Source organism: Trachemys scripta, chromosome 2, assembly GCF_013100865.1.
Source record: "Trachemys scripta elegans isolate TJP31775 chromosome 2, CAS_Tse_1.0, whole genome shotgun sequence".
NCBI classification, from domain to species: domain Eukaryota; kingdom Metazoa; phylum Chordata; order Testudines; family Emydidae; genus Trachemys; species Trachemys scripta.
The window spans coordinates 109599675-109621369 of record NC_048299.1 but is presented as its reverse complement, the minus strand read 5'-3'; the positions used below and the strand labels follow the sequence as shown (position 1 = coordinate 109621369).

General features: G+C 42.3%; 2 protein-coding genes across 4 annotated transcripts in view; one reads left to right on the top strand and one right to left on the bottom strand.

The window, feature by feature from the left end:
- Positions 1 to 3660: 3660 nt before the first annotated feature.
- Positions 3661 to 17472, bottom strand: CCDC127 (coiled-coil domain containing 127). 3 transcript variants are annotated; one of them, XM_034761396.1, is made up of 5 exons: positions 17218 to 17472; positions 13761 to 13845; positions 13218 to 13286; positions 10448 to 10576; positions 3661 to 9262 (listed from the first exon to the last, which is right to left on the bottom strand). In XM_034761396.1, the coding sequence occupies exons 4-5, from the start codon at positions 10566 to 10568 to the stop codon at positions 8592 to 8594; spliced, it is 792 nt and encodes a 263-aa protein (XP_034617287.1). In that variant the 5' UTR covers positions 10569 to 10576; positions 13218 to 13286; positions 13761 to 13845; positions 17218 to 17472; the 3' UTR covers positions 3661 to 8591. The 3 variants fall into 3 exon arrangements, with proteins under 3 accessions (XP_034617287.1, XP_034617288.1, XP_034617289.1); XM_034761397.1 differs by having other exon boundaries at positions 17314 to 17472; XM_034761398.1 differs by lacking the exons at positions 13218 to 13286; positions 13761 to 13845; positions 17218 to 17472 and having other exon boundaries at positions 10448 to 11398.
- A 45-nt stretch (positions 17473 to 17517) lies between these two features.
- The window catches only part of SDHA (succinate dehydrogenase complex flavoprotein subunit A), a 33296-nt gene continuing 29118 nt past the window's right edge, over positions 17518 to 21695 (top strand). The window contains exon 1 of the mRNA XM_034761394.1: positions 17518 to 17643. Coding sequence (XP_034617285.1) covers positions 17575 to 17643 — 69 coding nt within the window. The 5' untranslated portion in view covers positions 17518 to 17574. The remainder of the gene's footprint in view (positions 17644 to 21695) is intronic.

The window sequence follows — 21695 nt, the reverse complement described above, 5'->3', positions numbered from 1 at the left end:
CCTCAGGAATGCCCAAGTGAAGGGTGAGCCAAAGTAAGGGGCATTATGTTCAGGGTGTTTATTGTTTTCTAACTGACATGTACTCTGTTGTGCTTTATCTTGAAGTAAAGAATAACTGAGTTAGAAACCTTTTGCAAAGCCTGGGTCTATTTGCTTTCACTATCGTGTACCTCCAAAGCAGTAACGCCCTCAGTGGGATTCTGGGGCAGGAGCAAGAGGTGCTGGGGAGGCTTGGGGGATGCAGTATAGTTTCAGGGCCCAGGTTATTGGACTGTCGGGTCCCCACTGCCAAGAGGGGTGTCAGATACAAGGTCTGCACCTGAAGCGTATGCCTAGAGGCCCCAAACCAGGGACATTAAATTAACTCTAACACAAACTTAAAGCTGCACTATAATCATAAAGTCACAGCAATGTAGGACTCAAAGGGATAAAAATAGCTGTATAGATATTTGGGCTTGAATGCTGAATCCCATCCCCCAACTTGGGCTTCAGAGCCAGAGCTCTAGCCTCAGCCTGAATATCTACACAGCTATTTTCAGCACTGTAGTATGAGCCCAACTCTGTAGACCAGGTCTCTGAGACGTCCAGCCATGTTTTGTTTTTGTTTTTTGCTGTGTAGACATGCCCAAAGAGGCCTTACAGTGGGTCTCCCCAACCCTTGTACACCTGTAAAACTGCTCCTGAGTTTGTAAGGGGAATTTTCTGTCCCCCAGAGTATATTATTCCCATATACAAAGTCCATATGCTTAGTCATTGTGCAGGGGGTTGAAAATTTCACTCTAATTGCTTATCTCTTAGAAAATCTCAACTTGACCAGGGATATTAATAAAATTCTGCCACAGGCCCTAAAATTAATTTCTAAAGAAATCCATGACTTTGGGAAAGTATCTGGATTTAAAGTAAATTGTGCAAAATCTGAAATGCTAGCTATATATTTGCCAGACACTGAAAAGTCATTCCTCTAGAAAACTTTTGAGTACAAACGGGCAACAAATATTATAAAACATTTGAAAGACAAGGTTGGTAAGATAGCTTTTATTGGTGAAAGAGACAAGCTTTTGAGCTTACACAGAGCTCTGCTTCAGCTTGTCTCTTTCACCAACAGAACCAATAAGAGAAATTACCTCACCAGCCTTGTCTTTCTAATATCCTGGGACCAACATGGCTACAACTATATTGCAAACATAAAATACATGGGAATTCAAATCTCAAACAAGCTAGAAGAGCTCTATGACTTAAATGTCAAACCACTACTTCTGCAAATGAAAAAGGATCTGGAGTGCTTGGTTGGGAAGAATAGCCACCATTCAAAATGAACATTTTAGCAAAGTTACCTTTCTTGTTTCAAAATCTTTCTGTGATCATCCCAAATAAAATCCTAGCAGGATTACAGAGGATGTTGTTAGAATTTATATGGAATAAGAAAAGACCAAGAGTGAGTAAGTGTAGTACTTTGTGCAGATCCACGAAACAGGGTGGGGATTAGCTGTTCCGAATATTCTATGGTACTGTCAAGCCAGCCACCTCAAAGCACTAATGGATTGCAGGCACACTAACTCAGCCAAGCGCTTCATCTTTATTGAACAAGAAAATTGTGACAGTGTAAACATTGCTAGGCTACCATGGAGTAATAAAAGAAAAAGAAAAAAGAAAAATCACACCCTCCAGAAATTTATACATATCCTTTAGCAAAGGCTATTCTATGGGTTTGGGATAGAACTATAGATAATGTACATGCTTTTCTCTTGCTAAGGACATCCATTGCAAATAATCCAGATCTGACCCCTAAGCATGACCCAGAAAGCTTTAAAAATGGAATATATATGGTTGTTCAGCTATTCAGTAAAGACCTTTTTCTAACTTATTTAGAGATCAAAGCTCATTTTAATTGGCCTGCTCTCCCACGGTACAAGTACTTTAAATTTAGGCATTATAGTTCTCAAATTTCTAGAAAAACTGAAATACAGAAAAAAATACAGAAAACTAAATTTAATAGAAGCAAAAGTGTCTGGTCAATTAGGAAACAAAAAACTATATAACCAATTTATATCAATCTTTACAGACAACTTTCCTAACCAAAATATGTCCATATATGATAGATACACTGCACAGACACATCACCCCAGAGGAATGAAGTTTGATCTGGAAAAGAGGACCAGCAATAGCTGTAGCACAATAACAGAAAATTTCTTTAAGATACTGTTTCAATGGAGAGAGATTTAATGGGGACAAATGTTGAAGAAATTGTGGTGAAAGAAGCGACTTCATGCATATAAGGTGGACGTGTCCGATTATTAGAGTGTATTGGGATGAAATTGGTAACCAAATATCACAAATTGTTGGATATTTATTACCAAACGATCGTTTGGTAATTCTTCTGGGGTTTTCTAGCAGAAATGGTCACACAAAAAGGAAATGGCGAATTAATCTCCTATCTGCTAGTAGCTGCTCAGCTACTGATAACCTCTCCTTGGAAAATGAAAAATAGTTAATTGTCTGCACAAGGTTATGCATCTGCTCCCTGATGGTATACGTACCGTATACTTCAAGAAACATTAATAACATTTTCAAAAGCAGAGACCGACTTTGGATGCCCAACATGCGACACCTGGGACTGATTTTCAGGAGTGCTGAGCAAACACAGATCTGAATGAAGTCAGTGGGAACTGCAGATGCTCAGCAATTCTCTAAATCAGGCACAAGGTGCCTCAAACTAGACATCCAGAAACGGAAGAATCTCAAATTAAAGCCACTTTTGAAAATAAGGCTGTGTCAATACTTCGGACTACACGGTCCCCTCTATTACACCCTGTGGAGGGGAGCAAAATACACAGGGGCAGGAGAAAGAGAGTAGGGCAGTGCCTTTACTAATACTTCTTTTTCCCCAGACCCCACCAAAGCCCCACTGCTTCACCTGCACATGACTTGGACTCTGTTGCTTTGGAAGCGGGGGTCAGAAAGAGGTGAAGTTGGGAAGCAGCCATTGTGTGGCATACTACCCTTTGGACCAGGTTAAAAATCCACCTGGAAGTTACTACTAGCAGAGGCAGCCACTAAGTTCCCCAGATCCAGTCCCCTGACAAGCCGCATTCTCTAGAGCCAGCTGGAGAACAGTAACTCCATTCACTACAACTTTCAAGGTTTTAAAATTTGTTTTTGTTCCACATTGTAATGAAAACAAATCCTTTCAAACATTTTAGTAGAAAGAAATTGTGTTGAAAAGGTCAGGTTTTCAGTTCAGAGGTCTCCCTCTCTCTCTGGAAATGACCAGAGACTTCTCCCTGGATCTCAAAAACCTTCCCATCAAATCAATACATCTCCATGAAATGTTTTAGCTTAGACAAAACAGCATTTTTCAACAAAATCCATTTTGTTGAAAATGTTCCAGCCATTTCTAGCATCCTCCTCTGCAAAGCCACTGATTCCTACTCCTTGCAGGGAAGATGTAACTTCAACTTTGGCAGTTTTAACCTGCAGTTTGGAGCACTGGTTTCACCCTCCCATGATTTGTCTGCCACAGAGACGAATGCCAACTGCAATCCTCAAGAACAATACCAAACCTGGAAAGGTAAACCCTTAAAAATGATCCATTTGAGATACCTTTCAGGATGCTGCCTTTTATGTACATCAGTGCCCTTCTGATCAAAAGCACATAAACTGTTTTGATTTTCCAAGTCTTTATTTACATTTAATACATGCAGACATAGGTATGTACCAGACAGGCAGAAATTTGGGACAGCATTTTACACACTGAGTGTAATTTCAGTATGCACATGCGAAACTAACATTTTTCTAATTATAATACCATGCAAAGTTCTGTTGTGGCAGTACTTTTTTGTTAGCTATTAGTAGGCTACCTGTGACTTAATTATAATCCTATTTTAATAGGTAAATATGAAGCCAGGAGGTGCACAAACAGATTGTTTCAAGAGACTCAGTGATTCATGAAAGCAAATACTTTGGAATATCTCCAAGGACAGATAATGTGAAGATGGCACCTGCCAATATTAGATCCCCAAATTTCCTCAGAAACCATGTTTACTGGCTGCCTGTCTTTCTTGGTTATTTGTGTGGGTCATGAATAACCTGTCATTTTTCTTTAATGAGTATATACAGAATCATAGGTGTGCATGGTAATGTACACAGTAAGTGAAGAAATGTTTCTGACTCTACACTGATCACAGCTATATATGCTGCAGGGGGAGACAGCACCAGACAAAGAGGATTGAGGAAGGAATTTAAACCCAAACAATATACTTTCTATTTAACTCTGAAAAGAAAGCACACCCCTCCCCAACATTATTTAATACATTTCCATTAATATTTAAGAAATAGACACTTTTGAGCTTGAACTACCTGACAATGTGGCTAATTGTCTTACAGATAACTAACCTATCACAAATACCGATTAATATTTTAACCAAGCAACCATGTATGACAAGGTGTTTACTCTGGCTTTCCGTACACCTCAGGCTCACTGCACTGCCTGCACATTCAGTGACATCGTCTTTCAGCACATGATGCTTTCTGGTCTCTGAACTCTTGGAGCAGAATTTGGCCCAGAGTTACATGGGCGCACTTCCTCTAGAAATCAGCGGCGTGTTCTGTATCATATTGTAAAATATTAGCCCACCACGCACCCATAGGTACTTTATTTCAATCTACCTATACTGGTCCAGAAACTATTTATTATAGGGATACAGAAGGATTAGGCTAATGTTGATAGTAACTTCACCTCTAAATCCTCTAAATATCCCAAAACATAAAACTTTATTAAGTTTCAGATAAGGTTGCTGAGTGCAATACAAGAACCAATTAATACATTCAATAAAATGAAACAAATAACACCTCCAACCCCTTCCCCAAAAAATCATAGGTTAGGGTTACATTAACATTTGATACCAAACTTAATAGAAAAATTCTGCTCCTCCCTTAGATTAATTTCCAATATTTCATAGTAATAGCTCCTTCCTATAACATTTTAGGGATGAGAGTAGGCTGTGTCAAAACATGACTTACAAAGGAACTCTCAATGCATCTTTAACAATGAAGCTGCAACCAGCATCTCTATGATGTATGCAATATACACATTAGATTATTCTCACAGTTTCTTCTTGTTTAGCTACTATTATGTAATCCTCAGAATATTGAGGAAGTGATGGAGTGGTGCTGGAGCTACAGACAGCTGGAAGCCTAGGAGTGAAGGCTCAGAGGATCTGGTCAGTCTAGTTAGGTTGCATGAGAGAGGAAAGGTGTTAGGAGGCATTGTGGGGCAGGCAGAGAGGGGACAGGGCAAGATACAAAAGAGGGCAAGACAGAGGAATTGGTATAGTGTGAGGAGTGTGACTGAGCTGAGAGGCAGTGGGCACTTTGTGTGGGATGGGACACAGTGAGAGCCAAGGAAGAGAGAGTATTTGGCAGCCCTCTCCGCCACCCCAAAGAGGCTTAGTAGGCTTGTCAGTTCTCAATTAGACTATTTTGGCTCACTGAGTCTGACATTAACTAGGCTCACAGAGGGAATGGGGGGCCCCCATGGACCCTCTGAACACTGGGGGTGGGTTGGGGTGATGTGGAGATCCATAGGAACGAGTCAGGAGTATTGGAGATTGCATGAAGGGAGCCAGGGTGTGTGGAGGAGGGGAATGGGCTGTTTGAGGAAGCATGGTGGAAGGCAAGTGGCCTTATGTAACAAATACACTAACTGACTGGTTGAAGAGTTTCTTTTTCATGCCAGCTGATGTCATCTATTGGCAGGGATCAAATTGCCAATTACTTCCCCAGATCAAAATTTGAAGTGCGAGGGACAAAATAAAGCTTACAGTGGAACTTCCAACACAACCTTATCTATTGCGAGAGAGAGACAGAGTGAGTGAGTTACAAAAGTGCCTAAGACATTTAGGAGCACAAGTCCCATTAAAAGTCAGGGGGACTTGTGCTCCTAAATCTATTATGTGCTTTTGGACTTCCCCTCTGAGCCACTGTCCTGCCTTCATTAACTAACCTAATGTTAAACAAATGTAACTTTGAAGAATCTTATATTTACAAAAATAGCTCTACTTTACTAACTGGCATTTTGATACACTGATTACCTCACAACATTGTATTAGGAATAAACCAAACACTGACACAATTTAAATACTAATATAAACTGAAAAATGTTTTGCCCTATCAGCTCTGTCCTCTTCATAAATGTTTTTGAGTTGGTATCAGTGATAAAACTATAGAAAAATATAAACCAAGATGATAAATATTTTGGCCTTTTTCAAAGAGGTACTACAAATTTACAAAGCTTTAGTGTGTGTATTGGGTATATATTTCTCATTTTTATCAAAATAGAATTCTTTTAACCTTAAGAGGAGCGGTACCTACAATTAATAAAAGGGTCATTGACAGGATAAAAATATTGAAAACTGATATCCTTACTTAAGTTACAAATAACATCTATTATTAAAACAGAATTTTTTTTAAATTACTTTTCACTCTTTAACTTAATTTTAAACTCCGCAGGGTGTGGCTTGTGTCTTAATTCAAACCAAACAAATGGCAGTCTCTCAAAACAGAAATGGGTGCTCATTTTTTATCTTTGTATTTATCTCAGATTTGACATAAAAGACCTGGGCCCTGTCCTACATGGAGATCTACTAGAATGGATCCCTCCGCCTGTGCCAGTGGTACTCTGTGTGGATGCAAGGGTCTGGGATAGTGGGTCCTGATGTAGGACTGAGGCCCAAATCACTTCCAATCTGGATTTTAGTAGTTTAACTTTCAGGTTCTTATGAAGTAGCACAATGCTGTTAATCCATAGGAGAAAATCAAATCAAGTTAAAACACAAATGAAAAACCCACTGCCTGAGTACCTCAGGGGAAGTACAAAGGAAACCCTGGTATAGTGCATTAGTCTTTTGTATTTTCTCTATTCCTTGGGAGGCAGCCAGCTATTATAGTGGTGCAGTTATAAGAACACAGATAGACAGAACCATTGGCATTTGGAAAATATCCATAGATATGCTTCTGTTGGTCTTCATTTCTGTAAATGACAGTTGTTATACAACCTTTATTTTGAGTCAAATTTAGCCCAAGATTGTCACTTTAGAATATTTCATTTTCTACCTAATGTTAGACATTATGCTATAATGTATTAGTGCTAGAGATCAATAAAATTAATTCTGAAATAATCAGTTACTGCTCATCTTGCTGCAATGTAAACAATATTTAATAGAAATTGACAATGATATAAACATATCTACAAAATCAATTTAAACAGTTACTTTACTTCTCAGTTACTGTATATCCATTTTCCTTTTGCTTTTTATGTAAGTGATTAATGTTTTCTCCTTTTGCAGGAGAACAAACATTTCAAGAGGCACTTTAAACAGGACAGACTGAAAAACGAAAGCCTTTATATTTTATTTTCTGCAGTCCTTTGCTGTTATTTTTATTTGTCTGTGAATAAGTAATTTCTTGTTTAATTCTACAGTGAGGTCAGATTACCCCATGACTGAAATACCCAGATGAGGGAAGTCGAGGAAGAAAATTCCATGATAATTTCTTTTGCTCAGTTACTTCCCCAAAATCAATCCAGGAGATGGTTTTGCTCCCTGCCCAACTCCTCACTGTGCATGAGCCAAGGTAATATAATCCCACACTTGCTCTGGGGGGACTACTTATAAGGATAAGAGTTGCTTAGTCTCTACATCCAATCAATCCTTGAAATCTCTGCTGCATGTGACGATGGCTTTTATGATGTGGATATCTGTCTAACAGAGATGGGCTTAAAATAATCAACCCATTAGAGATCAATCAGTCAATGCAATAGGGCCTTCAGCAATACCAATGTGGGCAAAATCCAAACTGGTAACCTAGACCTGAAAGGAAAAATAAGTGATTAAATGTTTTACTTTCCCATTGTATGAATTCCCTTTAAGTGGCAACTTTTAGATTATAACTCATATGTAATCCTGATTTAAGACCAATCATGCCCTCATTATCACTGTCAGTAAGCATCAAAGTCTTTGTTTTTATTTTCCTTCTGTATTATTTTAAATAGCATTCTGTCTTTGTATTTCAAGCAAATATTTTTATGTATAATGTAGCGTAAAGTGACATTTGCACATCAAGCATGGAAAACAATGCAAATCTAATTTGAAAACATGATTGCACACTTTTTTCATTGGTACAGAGAAAGCATCTCACACCTAAATAATATAACAAGAAATCTCACTATTACCGTCACTTCCGAGTACTTTCCTGAGAGTTTTGTTGCACAAAAAGATGCCGTTGCACTGCCATGCATGAAATCAGGAGTTGGGAGCATTCTCTGCTAGCCTGGCTGTGAACACAAAGTGTGTCTTTCAGTTGACATAGTCTCAGGGTAAACTGCACTGCTTAGTGAGCATTTGTGGTTGGCCCATCAATGGAAAGGCACCAACTGTGGAGACACTCTCAAGGATGGGAGTAGTGCAAATGTGGTTGCAATGAGGAGGGGGAAAAATAGATGAATGTACTACAGGAAATGCAGCTTTATAATACCAGTGAGTCATTATATACTACATGTGCCGTAGTGCATGAAATGCCACTACTTTCCCCACACATCATTTTTCCAACAGGGCCTTCTCTACTCTCTTGAACTTTTTTAATTCAACAGTTAGTTCCCAATATCTGAGATAAAGCCACATTAGTCTTCCATTTTGACGTTTGTTTGTGTTCAGCACATTACCACAATATGTATCATATTTAAAAATATCTTTTAAACCATTTTCCATTTCTATATCCATAGCAACAGGATCAGTTGCTGCTCTAACTAGCAAATTTTTCTCTATTTCTAGTCGCTGGTTTCTGGGCAGCACAAAACTGCAGTAGATATCTTGTCTTTCTAAAAGTGCTTCTTCAAATTCTTTTATTACAATATTAGCTCTCTTTTGCCATTGTGCTTCCTTTGCAAGACAACTTTGGTACAAGGCACCTGCTGCCCCTGAGTGCCGCAGAACCTGTTTTTCTTGCTCTAACTTGTCACGTTCCTGTTCTAGAACTCTTCTTTCTTCTACTAATTTGCGACTCTGGGAGATTAGGGCTTCACGATAACTCAGGGTTCTGTTGTGTTCCTTTTCAAGCTCCAACTCCAAGTGAGCGACTGTGCGACGATTTTCTGTGATTATGTCACGATATTTTGATTCAAGATCTCTTTGTACAGATGTTAGTCTTCTGTAATATTCTTTTTTTTCTTTTTCTATCTCTTTCTGAGACTCTCTGGACCAGATCCAACCTGTCATACACAAAACAAATTTCACACGTAAACAAAATATGTATAGTATTGATAATCAAAATTATTGAAGTACTTCACAAAGAAGTTGAGTTGCTACTGTTAGTAGTAACTTTTTTTTTCTCCCCAAAGACAAAGGGTGAAATTCACTTCAGTTCAGATGTTCCACAAAACTGAGAAGTTGTATGGTCTATATTATACAGGAGATCAGACTTGATTATCATAATGTTCTCTTCTGCCTTAAAAATCTATGAATCTACATTTCTAAAACATAAGAATGGCCATACAGGGTCAGACCAATGGTCCATCTTGCCCAGTCTTCTGACAATGGCTGGTGCCAGATGCTTCAGAGGGAATGAACAGAACAGAGCAATTTATCAAGTGATCCATCCCCGGTCTTCCAGTCCCATCTTCTGGCAGTCAGAGGTTTAGGTTTGTGGGATTGTGTCCCTGACTATCCTGGCTAATAGTTATTGATGGATCTTTCCTCCACTAATTTATCTAATTCTTTTTTGAACCCAGCTATACTTTTTGCCTTCACAGCATCCCCTGGCAGCAAGTTCCACAGGTGGAGTGTGAGTTGCTTGAAGAAGAACTTCCTTATGTTTGTTTTAAACCTGCCTCCTATTAATTTCATTGGGTGAACCCTATTTCTTGTGTTATGCGAACAGGTAAATAACACTTCCGTATTCACTTTTTCCACACCATTCATGATTTTATAGACCTCTATCATATCCCCAAGTAGACAAATGTGTGTTTTTATGTATTAGCCTTCCTTTACCTGCACATACCAGTCCTCTTAAGCACATATCCCTTCCCTGCTCTCAAGTCTGGGGTACATTATGGGCTATGGAATATTTATATTTGTAGAACCTGATTTTATTTCCCCCCCCAAGTAGAGTTATTCACCAAATTCTCTCCTCTTCCTTCAAAGGCTCTGAGATAACCCTCCTCCACCTAGAAAGGATGGCTGCATTTGGCTTTCCACTGGATTGTGGAAATGCCACTTCAATCAGCTGAACAGAAGAGGGGTTGCTGGAGCAGTGTAATGCTGCATGAACCTTTTGGTTCCAGAGAACTCAGCAGCCAGTTCTGACCCCCCCCCCCCCCCCCCTACAGGGCAAGATGTATTTCCACTAGAATGCTGGGCCTGATCAGAAAAATCTGATTATTAAAATTATTACTTACGAAATGCAGCCAATCCCAGCATTGGAACCAACAAAGCATAATTCCATTTGTTGCCATCACCACCATTATCCCTTGGATTAGGCTGGATATTCCAGTTTGGAGGATCATTTAAATTATTCATGGAGACACCTTTAGATTAATAGGGGGAAAAAAGTCATGTCAGCAGTACCAATGATTAGGGGAGGGCGCTGATGGCAGTAGGTAACATGGACATGTGCACCTATCAAAACCACATCTAATACTTGATTCAGTATTTCTATTTTAGATTCTGCATCAAACTGGAACTAAAGAGATGGATTTTTAACTGTAAAGGTAATTAACCACAAACAAATTACCAGGGAAGTGGTACATTCTCTATTACTTGGAGTCTTTAAGGTATAGACTAGTTCAACACAAGCTGTTGGACTCAGTGCATAACCACTGAGCATTCTATTACCTGAGTTATGCATACTGGTGGTCAGACTAGATATCACAATGAACTCTTCTGGTCTTAAAGTTTATTAACCTTACTCAATCTATTATTTAATAATAAAATTACTTCCAGTCAGTAGACAAAGGGCATAGCACCTCAGAAAGCCAATTTCATTCCTCAAGCATGGAAACAAGTACAATAACTAATCCATAAGGCCAGTACCTGTTCTAGGAGTCCCATTGCTGGTGTAACACATATAAAAACCCCAACCATTTAATGATGCCTAGGGTGGTGAGCAGGTGGGGATAACTGGCACTTTGGTAAATTTTAAAAACTTGAAAATGTCTTGTGTTGTAAGTGCTTTGGGGAAGAGAACTAATATAATGAAGCCCCAGTCCTACTGGTGATCTCTGGACACTATATTTTGCACTCTGTACCTCAAAGCAGCACCCTGGAACCTGCATATTCACCATCATATAATTATGATATGTTTTGTACAAAGAATGCCTTGTAAGGCATCACTTTAAAAGTCTTGATCTGTTGAACATTAATATCCTGTTGGATTGTTTGTGCTATCATTGTATGTGAGGTTATGAAGTTTTGCTGTGTGTGATACTGAAATATGTTGTGAGGTTAGGAACACCCACAACCAGTCTTTCAGGTAAAGCAATGGAGTAACCAAACATGCTAATATAAAGAGAATCTATGCTCCCGTGACCATCCCAGAAGACTTCTGAGAGAGCATTGTAGACAATGGAGAATGCTTGACCAATGGCAGTGGACCCCCACGTCACAAGCATAGAACTTTCCAGCAAGCTGGAAAAAAATATAAAAGAAGGGGAAGTGACATCATGACTTGGCCTCACACCCCGCACAACTCAACTTCTGGAAACACATCTGGAGGACAAAGACTTTGAACACAGGAGGTTGGTCCCGGGCTGGAGGAGAGTTCCAGCCTGTGTATTGAAGTTCTCAGACTTTGTTTGTACCATCTCTCAGGATGAGGCACTGCTTGATTCCAACCCTGTTTACTTTATAGAACTTAGACTGTGAATTTATTTTATTCCTTAGGAAACCAACTTTGATCTCTACACTTACTACTTATCACTTAAAATCTATCTTTCTGTAGTTAATAAATCTGTTTTATATTTTATTTAAAACAGTGTGTTTTGGTTGAAGTGCTTGGGAAATCTCAGCTCAGTTTATAATGGCTAGTGTATATCCTCTCCACATCCAAGGAGGGGTGGACTTGGTAATGAACTTACACTGGTCAGGCTTCTAACCAGGGCAAGATGGTACAGTTATGGGGTACAAGGCTGGGAAGCAAGGGGGGAACTGGCTGCAGCCTCTGTTGTTGTTTCATGAGTGAGTGGGAGCATTCATGTAACTCGGTTGGTTGTGTCCGTGCCTGTGAATGTTTGTGGAAGTGCAGTGCCTGCCACAGGTTTTAGCTTGCCAACAACATCACAGTGGGGGGCCCAGTTTGAAGGCTCAGCAGTCCCATAGTTCAGGTTGCACCCCAGGAACCTTGCCATACTATATACTTCATATAAATAAAAGTAAAAGCATGAATCCAGATGCTATAAAAGTTGCCTTTAGATGGAAAACAGATTGGGTTATTGGTTAGTTTTGAGTTGCTTTCTTCTCCTAAGACCAAAAGTTTCAACTATTCCCCCACCCTTCCTTCAAAAAAAACCACACACACAAAAAGCTGATTCTTTCTTTACGAGTGTTGAAAGTAAGATGTGTATTGCAGGAATAACTGCTGCAAAGAAAAAAAATTGTCTATTGGTAAAATTATTTAAAACAGGGCTGCATTTGGCTCTCCATTGCAACGTCATTTTTTTAATCGGCCACACAAAAGCAGAGTTGTGGAGCAATGAGGTCCGACCTGCTGTATCTACAGTGCTCCATGAATCAGTCCAGAGAGTTTTCTGGTACAACAGGAAATACAATTTAAAGCAGAATAGTGTGGAGGGAATTGCTTATACAGCTGAAGACAGTTAATTTACTACTTGTGAAAGATGTGGTCTCAGTGGGAGTCAAATAGACAGGCACTAACCCAATTTGGCCACTGTATTGTACAGAATTAAAGGGGAAAGAGAAGTTCATCTCCATGCTATTTCAGACCTATGTATTTCTGTGGAGATTGTCAACATGGATCACAACTATATTATTTGTATTACTATAGCACCTAGGAGGCCTAGTCCTAGACCCTAATGTTTTTGTGTTTGTACAGCACCTAATAAAGATCATCCCTGTCCCAAAGCCCACACAATCTAAAATTCGTCAATATGTCCACTGAAAACTGGACTGCCAATGTCCATATATGATAAAAGAAGTTGTGTAGTTACCCACCTCCACTGCTGCGTGTTAAACAAATATGATGAGTTGTTGTCCTCTCTTGTAAAGATGCCAAAACAAGTACTTCCAAAAAAAAAAAAAAAATTCATGTTAAAAAAGGAAAATAAATCTTCAGAGTTTCAGGGGCTTTGAAATGTGTTTAAGCAGATGTTCACACAACTCAATTACCAAATACTGTATATATTCATATTTTTTATTACATCAGAAAGCAAATATTCTTCATGTTGAAGGGTTCTTCTAAAACATTAGATTTTTTTTAAAGGGAAGTTCTATTGGTTGTAGAATATTTTTCTGCCATTCAGGACCTCTAAAATGCCATACTTATAACACAACGATACTTAAAAAGTATTCTATATTTCCTTAAAATGGAAAGTGAACATGGCTAAAAGTGTTGGCACAAGCCAACTTTTAAATACCAGCAATGTTTTGTTATGTTAATTAATCGTGATGCCGAAAAATCTTTACAAGGAAGAACTTTAGCATAGTAGCATATCAAGAAAAAACTGAAAGATGCCCCGAACTTTGAGATTTACTTACCATCAGTTTAGCAGACTTAGGTACAACTTAGCCACTTGCCTAGAAAATAGGACACTGCAGCTTCTTTATTAAAGTAATTTTAGACCTAAAAATGAAATGATTGCTTTAGTAACCAGTTAATTTGCTAGATTAGAATTTTTAATTATGAACATTTCATCTTTATTTAAAGTGATCATAGGTGAAATCAGAACTCTCTGATAAGGCAGAAGTATAGAACAGGTTTTGCTGGTGATGATGGAGATGGTACCACCTTTCTTAGAGCTTCAGACCAACAATCCAGTCCTTCAGATATTTCAGATCCTTGTCCCATGACATGGGGCAGGGTCTGATTCTAAAATTCTTCTTTACAGAAATGAAAGGAGCAAAAAACCCTGCTGCAATCAACTCTAATTTTGGTTTTCCAAATCAAAGTTGGTTATGGTGCAACTCATATATGTAAGACTTTAGTACAATGGAGTTCAAGGGCTCTTGCTCTAGCACTGTGCAGTGATAACAGAGTTGGGTAGAACTGATGGATTTAGGACCTCTCCTCACATTTCCTCCCTGCCCTCCAATATAAGCATTTGTTAATTGTGTTAAGATGCTTGTGGCCCATCTAGGTACTGATTTGGCCCCATCACTGCAAACCCAGACCGCCCTCGACACTGCGAGTCTACCACAGTGCTAGCCCACAGAGAGGAGTGGGATGGGAGCTCTGCCCTTGCCAGGGGTGGGCTACTTCGCCATGGAAAGGGCTGTAGTGAAGTCCAAGTGTTAGCTGGATGCACAAAAATACTTCCAAACCCCAGATTTAGGTGCCTAAGTCTCAAGTTAGTCTCCTGCAGGGTTTGGCAGGAGTTTGGGGGATCACAAAGGAGCCTAAACCCACTTAGTAAGTTTTCAGGGTAAAAGTTCCCCTCCGCATCTATATTTCAGCCTCTCCACTTGTGGCACCTATCTGGGCATCCATCGCTCACCTAAACTCCAGAATCAGAGGGGTAGCCGTGTTAGTCTGGATCTGTAAAAAGCAACAGAGGGTCCTGTGGCACCTTTAAGACTAACAGATGTATTGGAGCATAAGCGTCTGACGAAGTGGGCATTCACCTATCGAAGCTTATACTCCCAATACTTCTGTTAGTCTTAAAGGTGCCACAGGACCCTCTGTTGCCAAATTCCAGAGTAATTCATGAACCTGGAGAATATTTGCCTTCTGGCGTTTGCTGGCCTATTTCACATGCAGGGCCTGATCTTGTACATGTACTCAGAGGCTGACAACCAGATCAGGTCCCATTCAAAATCGACCAAAGGAGGATGAGTTGGTACCCCCCCACACACCTGAACTTTTAGCTCAAGCCCAGGAGTTAGAGCAGTGATTCTCAACAAGGGGTATGTGTAACACAAGTACACAGAAGTCTTCCGGGGGTACATCAACTCATCTAGATATTTGCCTAGTTTTACAACAGGCTACATAAAAAGCACTAGCGAAGTCAGTACAAACTAAAATTTCATACAATAACTTGTTTATATTGCTCTATTTACTATAAACTGAAATGTAAGTAAAATATTTTTATTCCAATCAATTTATTTTATAATTATATGATAAAAAATCAGAAAGAAAGCAATTCCTCAGTAATAGTGTACTGTGACACTTTTGTATTTTTATGACTGATTTTGTAAGCAAGTAGTTTTTTTAAGTGAGGTGAAAGACAAATCACACTCCTGAAAGGGGTACAATAGCCTGGAAAGGCTGAGAGGACACTGAGTTAGAATGCTCAGCTGGGAGATGTGGGGCAGAGAAAGGGTCTGAACAGGGGTATCCCCCTCTCAGAGTGGGGAGGGATAGCTCAGTGGTTTGAGCAGTGGCCGGCTAAACCCAGGGTTATGAGCTCAATCCTTGAGAGGGCCATTTAGGGATCCAGGGCAAAACAAAACAAAACAAAACCCCGTCAGGGACAGTACTTGGTCCTGCTAGTGAAAACAGGGGACTGGACTTGATGAACTTTCAAGGGCCCTTCCAACTCTATGAGATAGGTATATCTCCATATATTATTATTATTACACTGTAACCAGGGAGCTGGGGACAGTCTGACATGGGGCTGCCCTGAGTGCCCCCAAAGAAGCTGTTCTGCGGTGAGTCCTCCTGCAGTCGGGGCTGGGTTGGTGCTGGGCGGCAGGAGCATTGGGCTCGTCCACTGGCCCGCATGCTGCACTGCGCCGCCTACGTCCCTTGGTTACTCCTGGGGGAATTCTGTGCCACTGCACATGCACAAAATGTATGTCCCCTGCAGATTTCTTTGCTTCCTCGCAGAAAAATGACTTTCTGACAGGAAAGCAAAGGGAAGCCACAAGATCAGTCACGTAACCCTTTAAAACAGTATGTTTCAGGTGCCCAGGGCATCCACAGAGAGGTAAATCACTGTAGGGCAGAGGGTGGGACTGGGGAAGACCTGGCTAGTGGCTCCTACTCTGGCTAGGCTCAGCTGCTAGTCCCAGCTAGGCCAAGACTTCCTCTTCTCCAGTAAGGCATCTGGGGCTGGGTTAGACCCACTCCCCCAGTTGCAGGAATCTCTGCAAACTCTCCCCCCGCTTCCTGCGCCCATCGCTCCTCAGCTGCAGGGGGAGGGATCCCTACATAGGGAGCTTCTCCCCCATCCGCCCAACCCCTGTACATCCAGACCCCCTCATACCCAGACTCTCACCCCACCCCCATAACCTCCCAGATGAGACCCCCTCCCCTACACATGGACCACCCCAACGAGCCACTCACCCCTGGATTCCCACCCTACCAAGCCCCAACCAGCTGCACCTGGATCCCCCCCATTTAGACCCCCCCACTGAGTCCCCCAAAAACCCAGACACCCCCTTTCAAGCTCTATCTCCCCCACACCCAGATCTCCCTGCTGAGCCCCCACCCCCTTCACCTGGACCCCCCTGCAGAGTCCCATTACCATTGCACCCAGAACCCCCTGTGCACCTGTATCCTTCATTGAGCCACCCGCACCCAGATTGCCCCACACAGAGCCCTCTCAATCCACACCTGGATCCCACTCCACTAAGCCCCTCCACACTTGGATCCCGCCTGCTCACATGGTGGGGGTGGGGGGGTAGGGACCTGGGGTGATCCTGGGTCAGGGCCGGTCCTTGAACTGTGTCAGGGTTGGGTGCAGCTGAGGGGGAAAACCTGTCGCGGGGGGAGGGGGTGAAGCGGCACCGTGAGCTCCCACCTCTGTGCAGCCAGTGGCCTGTGCTCCCCAAGGCCACGCTGGAGCCGCCACATTTATCTGACAAATAAAAGTGGCAGAATTTTAAACTATTGCGGGCAGCAGGTTGGGGCGCAGAACCCCCTCAGCAGCACTTGGCAGATCCGGGTCCAGTGACGGGGCTGGACAGGCCGCGCGCTCAGAGTCTCACCACGGCCAGACCCATCCGCGCGCGGGGTCCTACGGGCCTGAGCAGCCCCTGGCGCCCCCGCACTCACCCAGAGCCTCCCGCGCGCAGCCCGGCCCAGGAAGAGGCGACACCGCATAAACCTCCACAGGCCCAGCTGAGCAGCCGCCGCCGCCACAGACCTCACCTGCCAGCAGGTCCAGCCCCCACCTCCCCGGACCAGCCCATTGGAACGGGAGGGGGGAAGGGAACAACATCCGCGTGAGCCGCAGACTTTTCCCGCTCCCCGTACTGCGTTGGCGCGCCACGAGACGCTCGGAGCCGGGTCGCACGTCACGCAATCCTCCCCCGGCAGTTGGTCTCTCTCGGAGGCTCGCGTTAGTAACGGCGCAGCCAGCCCCGCCTCCACGCATGCGCAGTAAGTGACTGACTCTCCGGACAGGGCGAAATGGCGGCGTCAGCTGGCGCGGCGTCGCGGGGGTTAGCGAAGCGGCTGTTCCGACCCCCGGCGGGAGCGGTGAGTGCGCCCCGCCTCGCGGGCAGCCAGCCCCTGCAGATGGGTGGGGTCTGGATTGGCGTCTCCCGGGGCGGGAGCTGGTCAGCCCGCGGGGGGCCTCGCAGATGTGTCTAACCGGCTCGCCTAGCGCGCGCGCGGCGGTGGGGGGAGCCACGCGCTGCCCCGCTCCACCTATAGCCCCCCTCCCCTGCGGGCAAGAGGCCGCCGGCTCGGCCCCTCCTCCGTCGTGGCTGTGCTGCGGGGGCGGGGGCTGCCGTGGATGCCTCGTGCCTGAGCTAGCCTAGCCCGAAGATCAGACCTGGGATGTTAAACCCCCTTTCCCCCTCCGGGTGCCCTTGCAGCGAGAGGGCCGGCCCAGCACTCTGCTGACACTGGCATTAGCTGCCACCCGTCCCACCCCCAGTCTGAATAGACAGGAACAAGATGGACAAAGGCTGGGGGAGAACAGCGAGGCGCTGCGGGGTGAAGTGACTTGCCCAAGGTCATCCAGCTGGTGGGAGGCAGAGCCAGGCATAGAACCCAGCCCGCAGCGTGGTGTCCTGTCCACTGGCCTTCTGCCTCCCCGGTACCCCTTTTCCTCTGTTTGAGCAGGTTGACAATTGACACCTCTAAGGTTCTTAATTTCAAAGGCCTGTGTGCTGGTACACTCTGTTCCTGTGGTAACTCCTTGGGATTTGACCTCAGGTACTAGGGATTCAGTGGCAGAAGTTTAGTTCCTGAGCAGCAGTGTCTTTTTTTTTTTTCCCTTGCATCTGAAGAAGTGAGGTTCTTACCCACGAAAGTTTATGCTCCCAATACTTCTGTTAGTCTCAAAGGTGCCACAGGACCCTCTGTTGCTTTTTACAGATTCAGACTAACACGGCTACCCCTCTGATACTTTTTTTTTTTTAGCAGCCTTATTAAAAAAGTGGACAGAGGAATACAGCAGTCCTGATGGTGTGTTAGTAGAAAGGCTTTCAAAGAAACTCCAGTATCCTGAAGCAGACCAACATGGCCTGGCTCTTTTAAATAGCCTGGTGCTTTATTAAACAAAAAAGCAATGTGTATGAGGTTTTATTGGAGTATAGAGTATCTCATCAGTTGCTTTAAATGAATTAATAGTATTTTTCTATGAACAAATATTTGAAAGTTACATACATTTAAAGTGTTTGGAGTGGGTTTATAATAACTGGTCTATGAGCAGATAAAGCGAGGCATTATATATGAAAACAGATAATGTGCATCCCAGCTCCCCTGAAACTACACTTGATGCTTCTCATTCCCCCCTCACTTTCTTTCCTCCACCTGCAGTGAGCTAGTTCTTGTCTTATTTTTACTCCATTGTCACACTGAAATTAACAAAGGCAAGGTAACTAGCCCTTTCATTTAGTAGAAACTTCTGCGGTGAATGACTGCACTATTACTATTTATTACAGTAGTACCTAGAGGCTTTAAGTAGGATTGGGACCCCTTTATGTGCTAGGAACAGTAACTGACAAAATGAGATACAGTCCCTGCCAAGACAGATTAACAATCTAAATAAACAGGGCGGTGGGGATATTGAGGCACAGAGAAAAATGATTTGTGTAAGGTCTCCTAGCTCCCAGGCCTATGCCCTGACCAAGGACCCTGCTCCATCTCCACTAGCCAGATTGGGGGGTGGGTGGGTAGGCAAGGCTGTTGAGTGACAAATAGCTTCATCTAACTTAAATTGTTTTCTGCTCTGAAAGTTTCTAGATACTCTGGTTAACTGAAGATGTTTCAAAACATGTCATTCTGTGGTATCATAATATTTATTTCAGTGACAATTGTGGTTCTTGGAATTTTGCATTCTGAACAAAAAGAACAAAGTACAGAGCTGATTTCCAAAGGCTAAAACTTATTTCTGGACTTAGGTTCTGCCACAGCATAAATAGTGGAGCCATTTTGCATAGGGATATGTGCTTAATTACAGTTACAGTTTTGCTTTGCAATTTTCCTATTGTAGCCAAAACTTTTATACTCACATATGTTTCCTGCCTGTTGCTGGAGGATGCTTTCCTAGTTATTGCTGAGGAGTTAGGCTGGTTAAGCAGAGTCCTTTCTCTCAGCTATATGGGGGCATTCTGTCTTTCAGCTTGTCCCCTTCCTTGTCTTGACAGCGTCTCAGTCCCTAGCTCAGAGTGCAAAGGACAAGCTGGGAGGAAAAAGTCTCCTGTATAGGAGCAGGGGCAGCCACTTCTACCATTGCGTGGAACAGGCAGTGAGGTAGACTGTCCTCACACCTGTTGGGAGAAGGAGGGAAAGGAGCTTGCTAGAAGAGGGGAAAAGATTGAGACAAACAGGAATAATAAAACATTTTGAAGCCTTGCCTACCTTTCTTTAGCTGTTGGAGCCCTGCTGTTTTGAATTTATATAATATCAAGGGAGCCAAAAATAATAAAGAATGTTAGTACAGTAAACTGGATGCTTAGAGTGTGTTGTATAATGTTCTGTTATATAAAAGGTTACTGTATGTCTTAAATTGAGTAACTAAATGCTCTTGTTTTTACATATCTTTTCATTTGTTAAATTTATTTGGTTATAAATGAAACTTTACATAGGTTAATTTTGAAAATGGCCAAAACAAAAAATTTGTGGGCCATTAAAGTATTAGGTGTGGTGAAAAATGCATATTGATAATACTTACCTACTTCAGAACTAGTATGCAAATGTAACTCATGGAACTGATTATCACTTTTCCTGAGTATTCCCCAGGTATGTCTACGCAGCAACTAGACACCTGCGGCTGGCATGAGCCAGTCGCAGGATTTTATTTGCTGTATAGTCATACCCCCCATTTCTAGTTGTATGTATGATACACAAAGGTTTCATAATTTGGACTGTCCACTAAGTCAGGATTTGTGCAGCCAGTGAATATGAAGTGAGATATTCTGATGAGATCTTCATCCTTGTTCTGTAGGCTTCTGTGCAGCATGTTTCTGAACAAAGACCCCAGAGAATGTACTGCAGAAATGTTCATACATACATTTTGCATTTTAAATAGGAGGAACACCACCACAGCTATAATTTGTATTCAGAAATCTGAGCTTCAGCAGTTCTGATGAACAGGAAAATGTTGAAAACAAACTTGCTAAACAGTTCATTTTGTTATCCCATTTCTAGAGCCTCCTAATTCAGGGGAAAATATTATGAATGTTTGCAAACTGTACAGATGGAAGGTCCCACAGTGGTGAGGATTGTATTGACCTGCAAATAGTTTGAAAATCTACCTACTTTTGGAAATGCAAACTAAAAGTTCCAAATACTACAGTGTGAGATAATTGGCGCATAATTGACTTAAAACCTAGGCCTGGTCTATACTACAGTATTAGGTAGATGTCAAGGCAGCTTACGTCGACCTAACTATATAAGCATCTACTACACTTCGCAGCTTTTAATGACACAGATGTGCTACTACAGCCAAGCCGTGCCACTGAAAGGCACGCACCGCACCGTAGCTGCTGTTTGTCGGCAGGAGAGTGCTCCTGCTGACAAAGCACTGTTCACACCAGCACTTTTTGTCGGTAAAACTTTTGTTGTTCGGGGGGGGGGGTTTAACACCCCAAACGACAAAAGATTTGCCAACAAAGTTCCTGTGTAAACAAAGCCTAAAATTTTGCTCCCACTGACATAAGTCACCTGCTACTCTGCCTTAATTCCACCTCCACGAGAGCCATAGACTCAATGTCAATGTAGTTAGGTCAACACAGTGTCAGTGTAGAGCAGGGGTCGGCAACCTTTCAGAAGTGGTGTGCCGAGGCTTCATTTATTCACTTTAATTTAAGGTTTCGCGTGCCAGTAATACATTTAACGTTTTTAGAAAGTCTCTTTCTATAAGTCTATAATATATAACTAAACTATTATTAAAAGCAACAGAGGGTCCTGTGGCACCTTTAAGACTAACAGAAGTATTGGGAGCATAAGCTTTCGTGGGTAAGAACCTCACTCACCTTTAAGACTAACAGAAGTATTGGGAGCATAAGCTTTCGTGGGTAAGAACCTCACTTCATCTGAAGAAGTGAGGTTCTTACCCACGAAAGCTTATGCTCCCA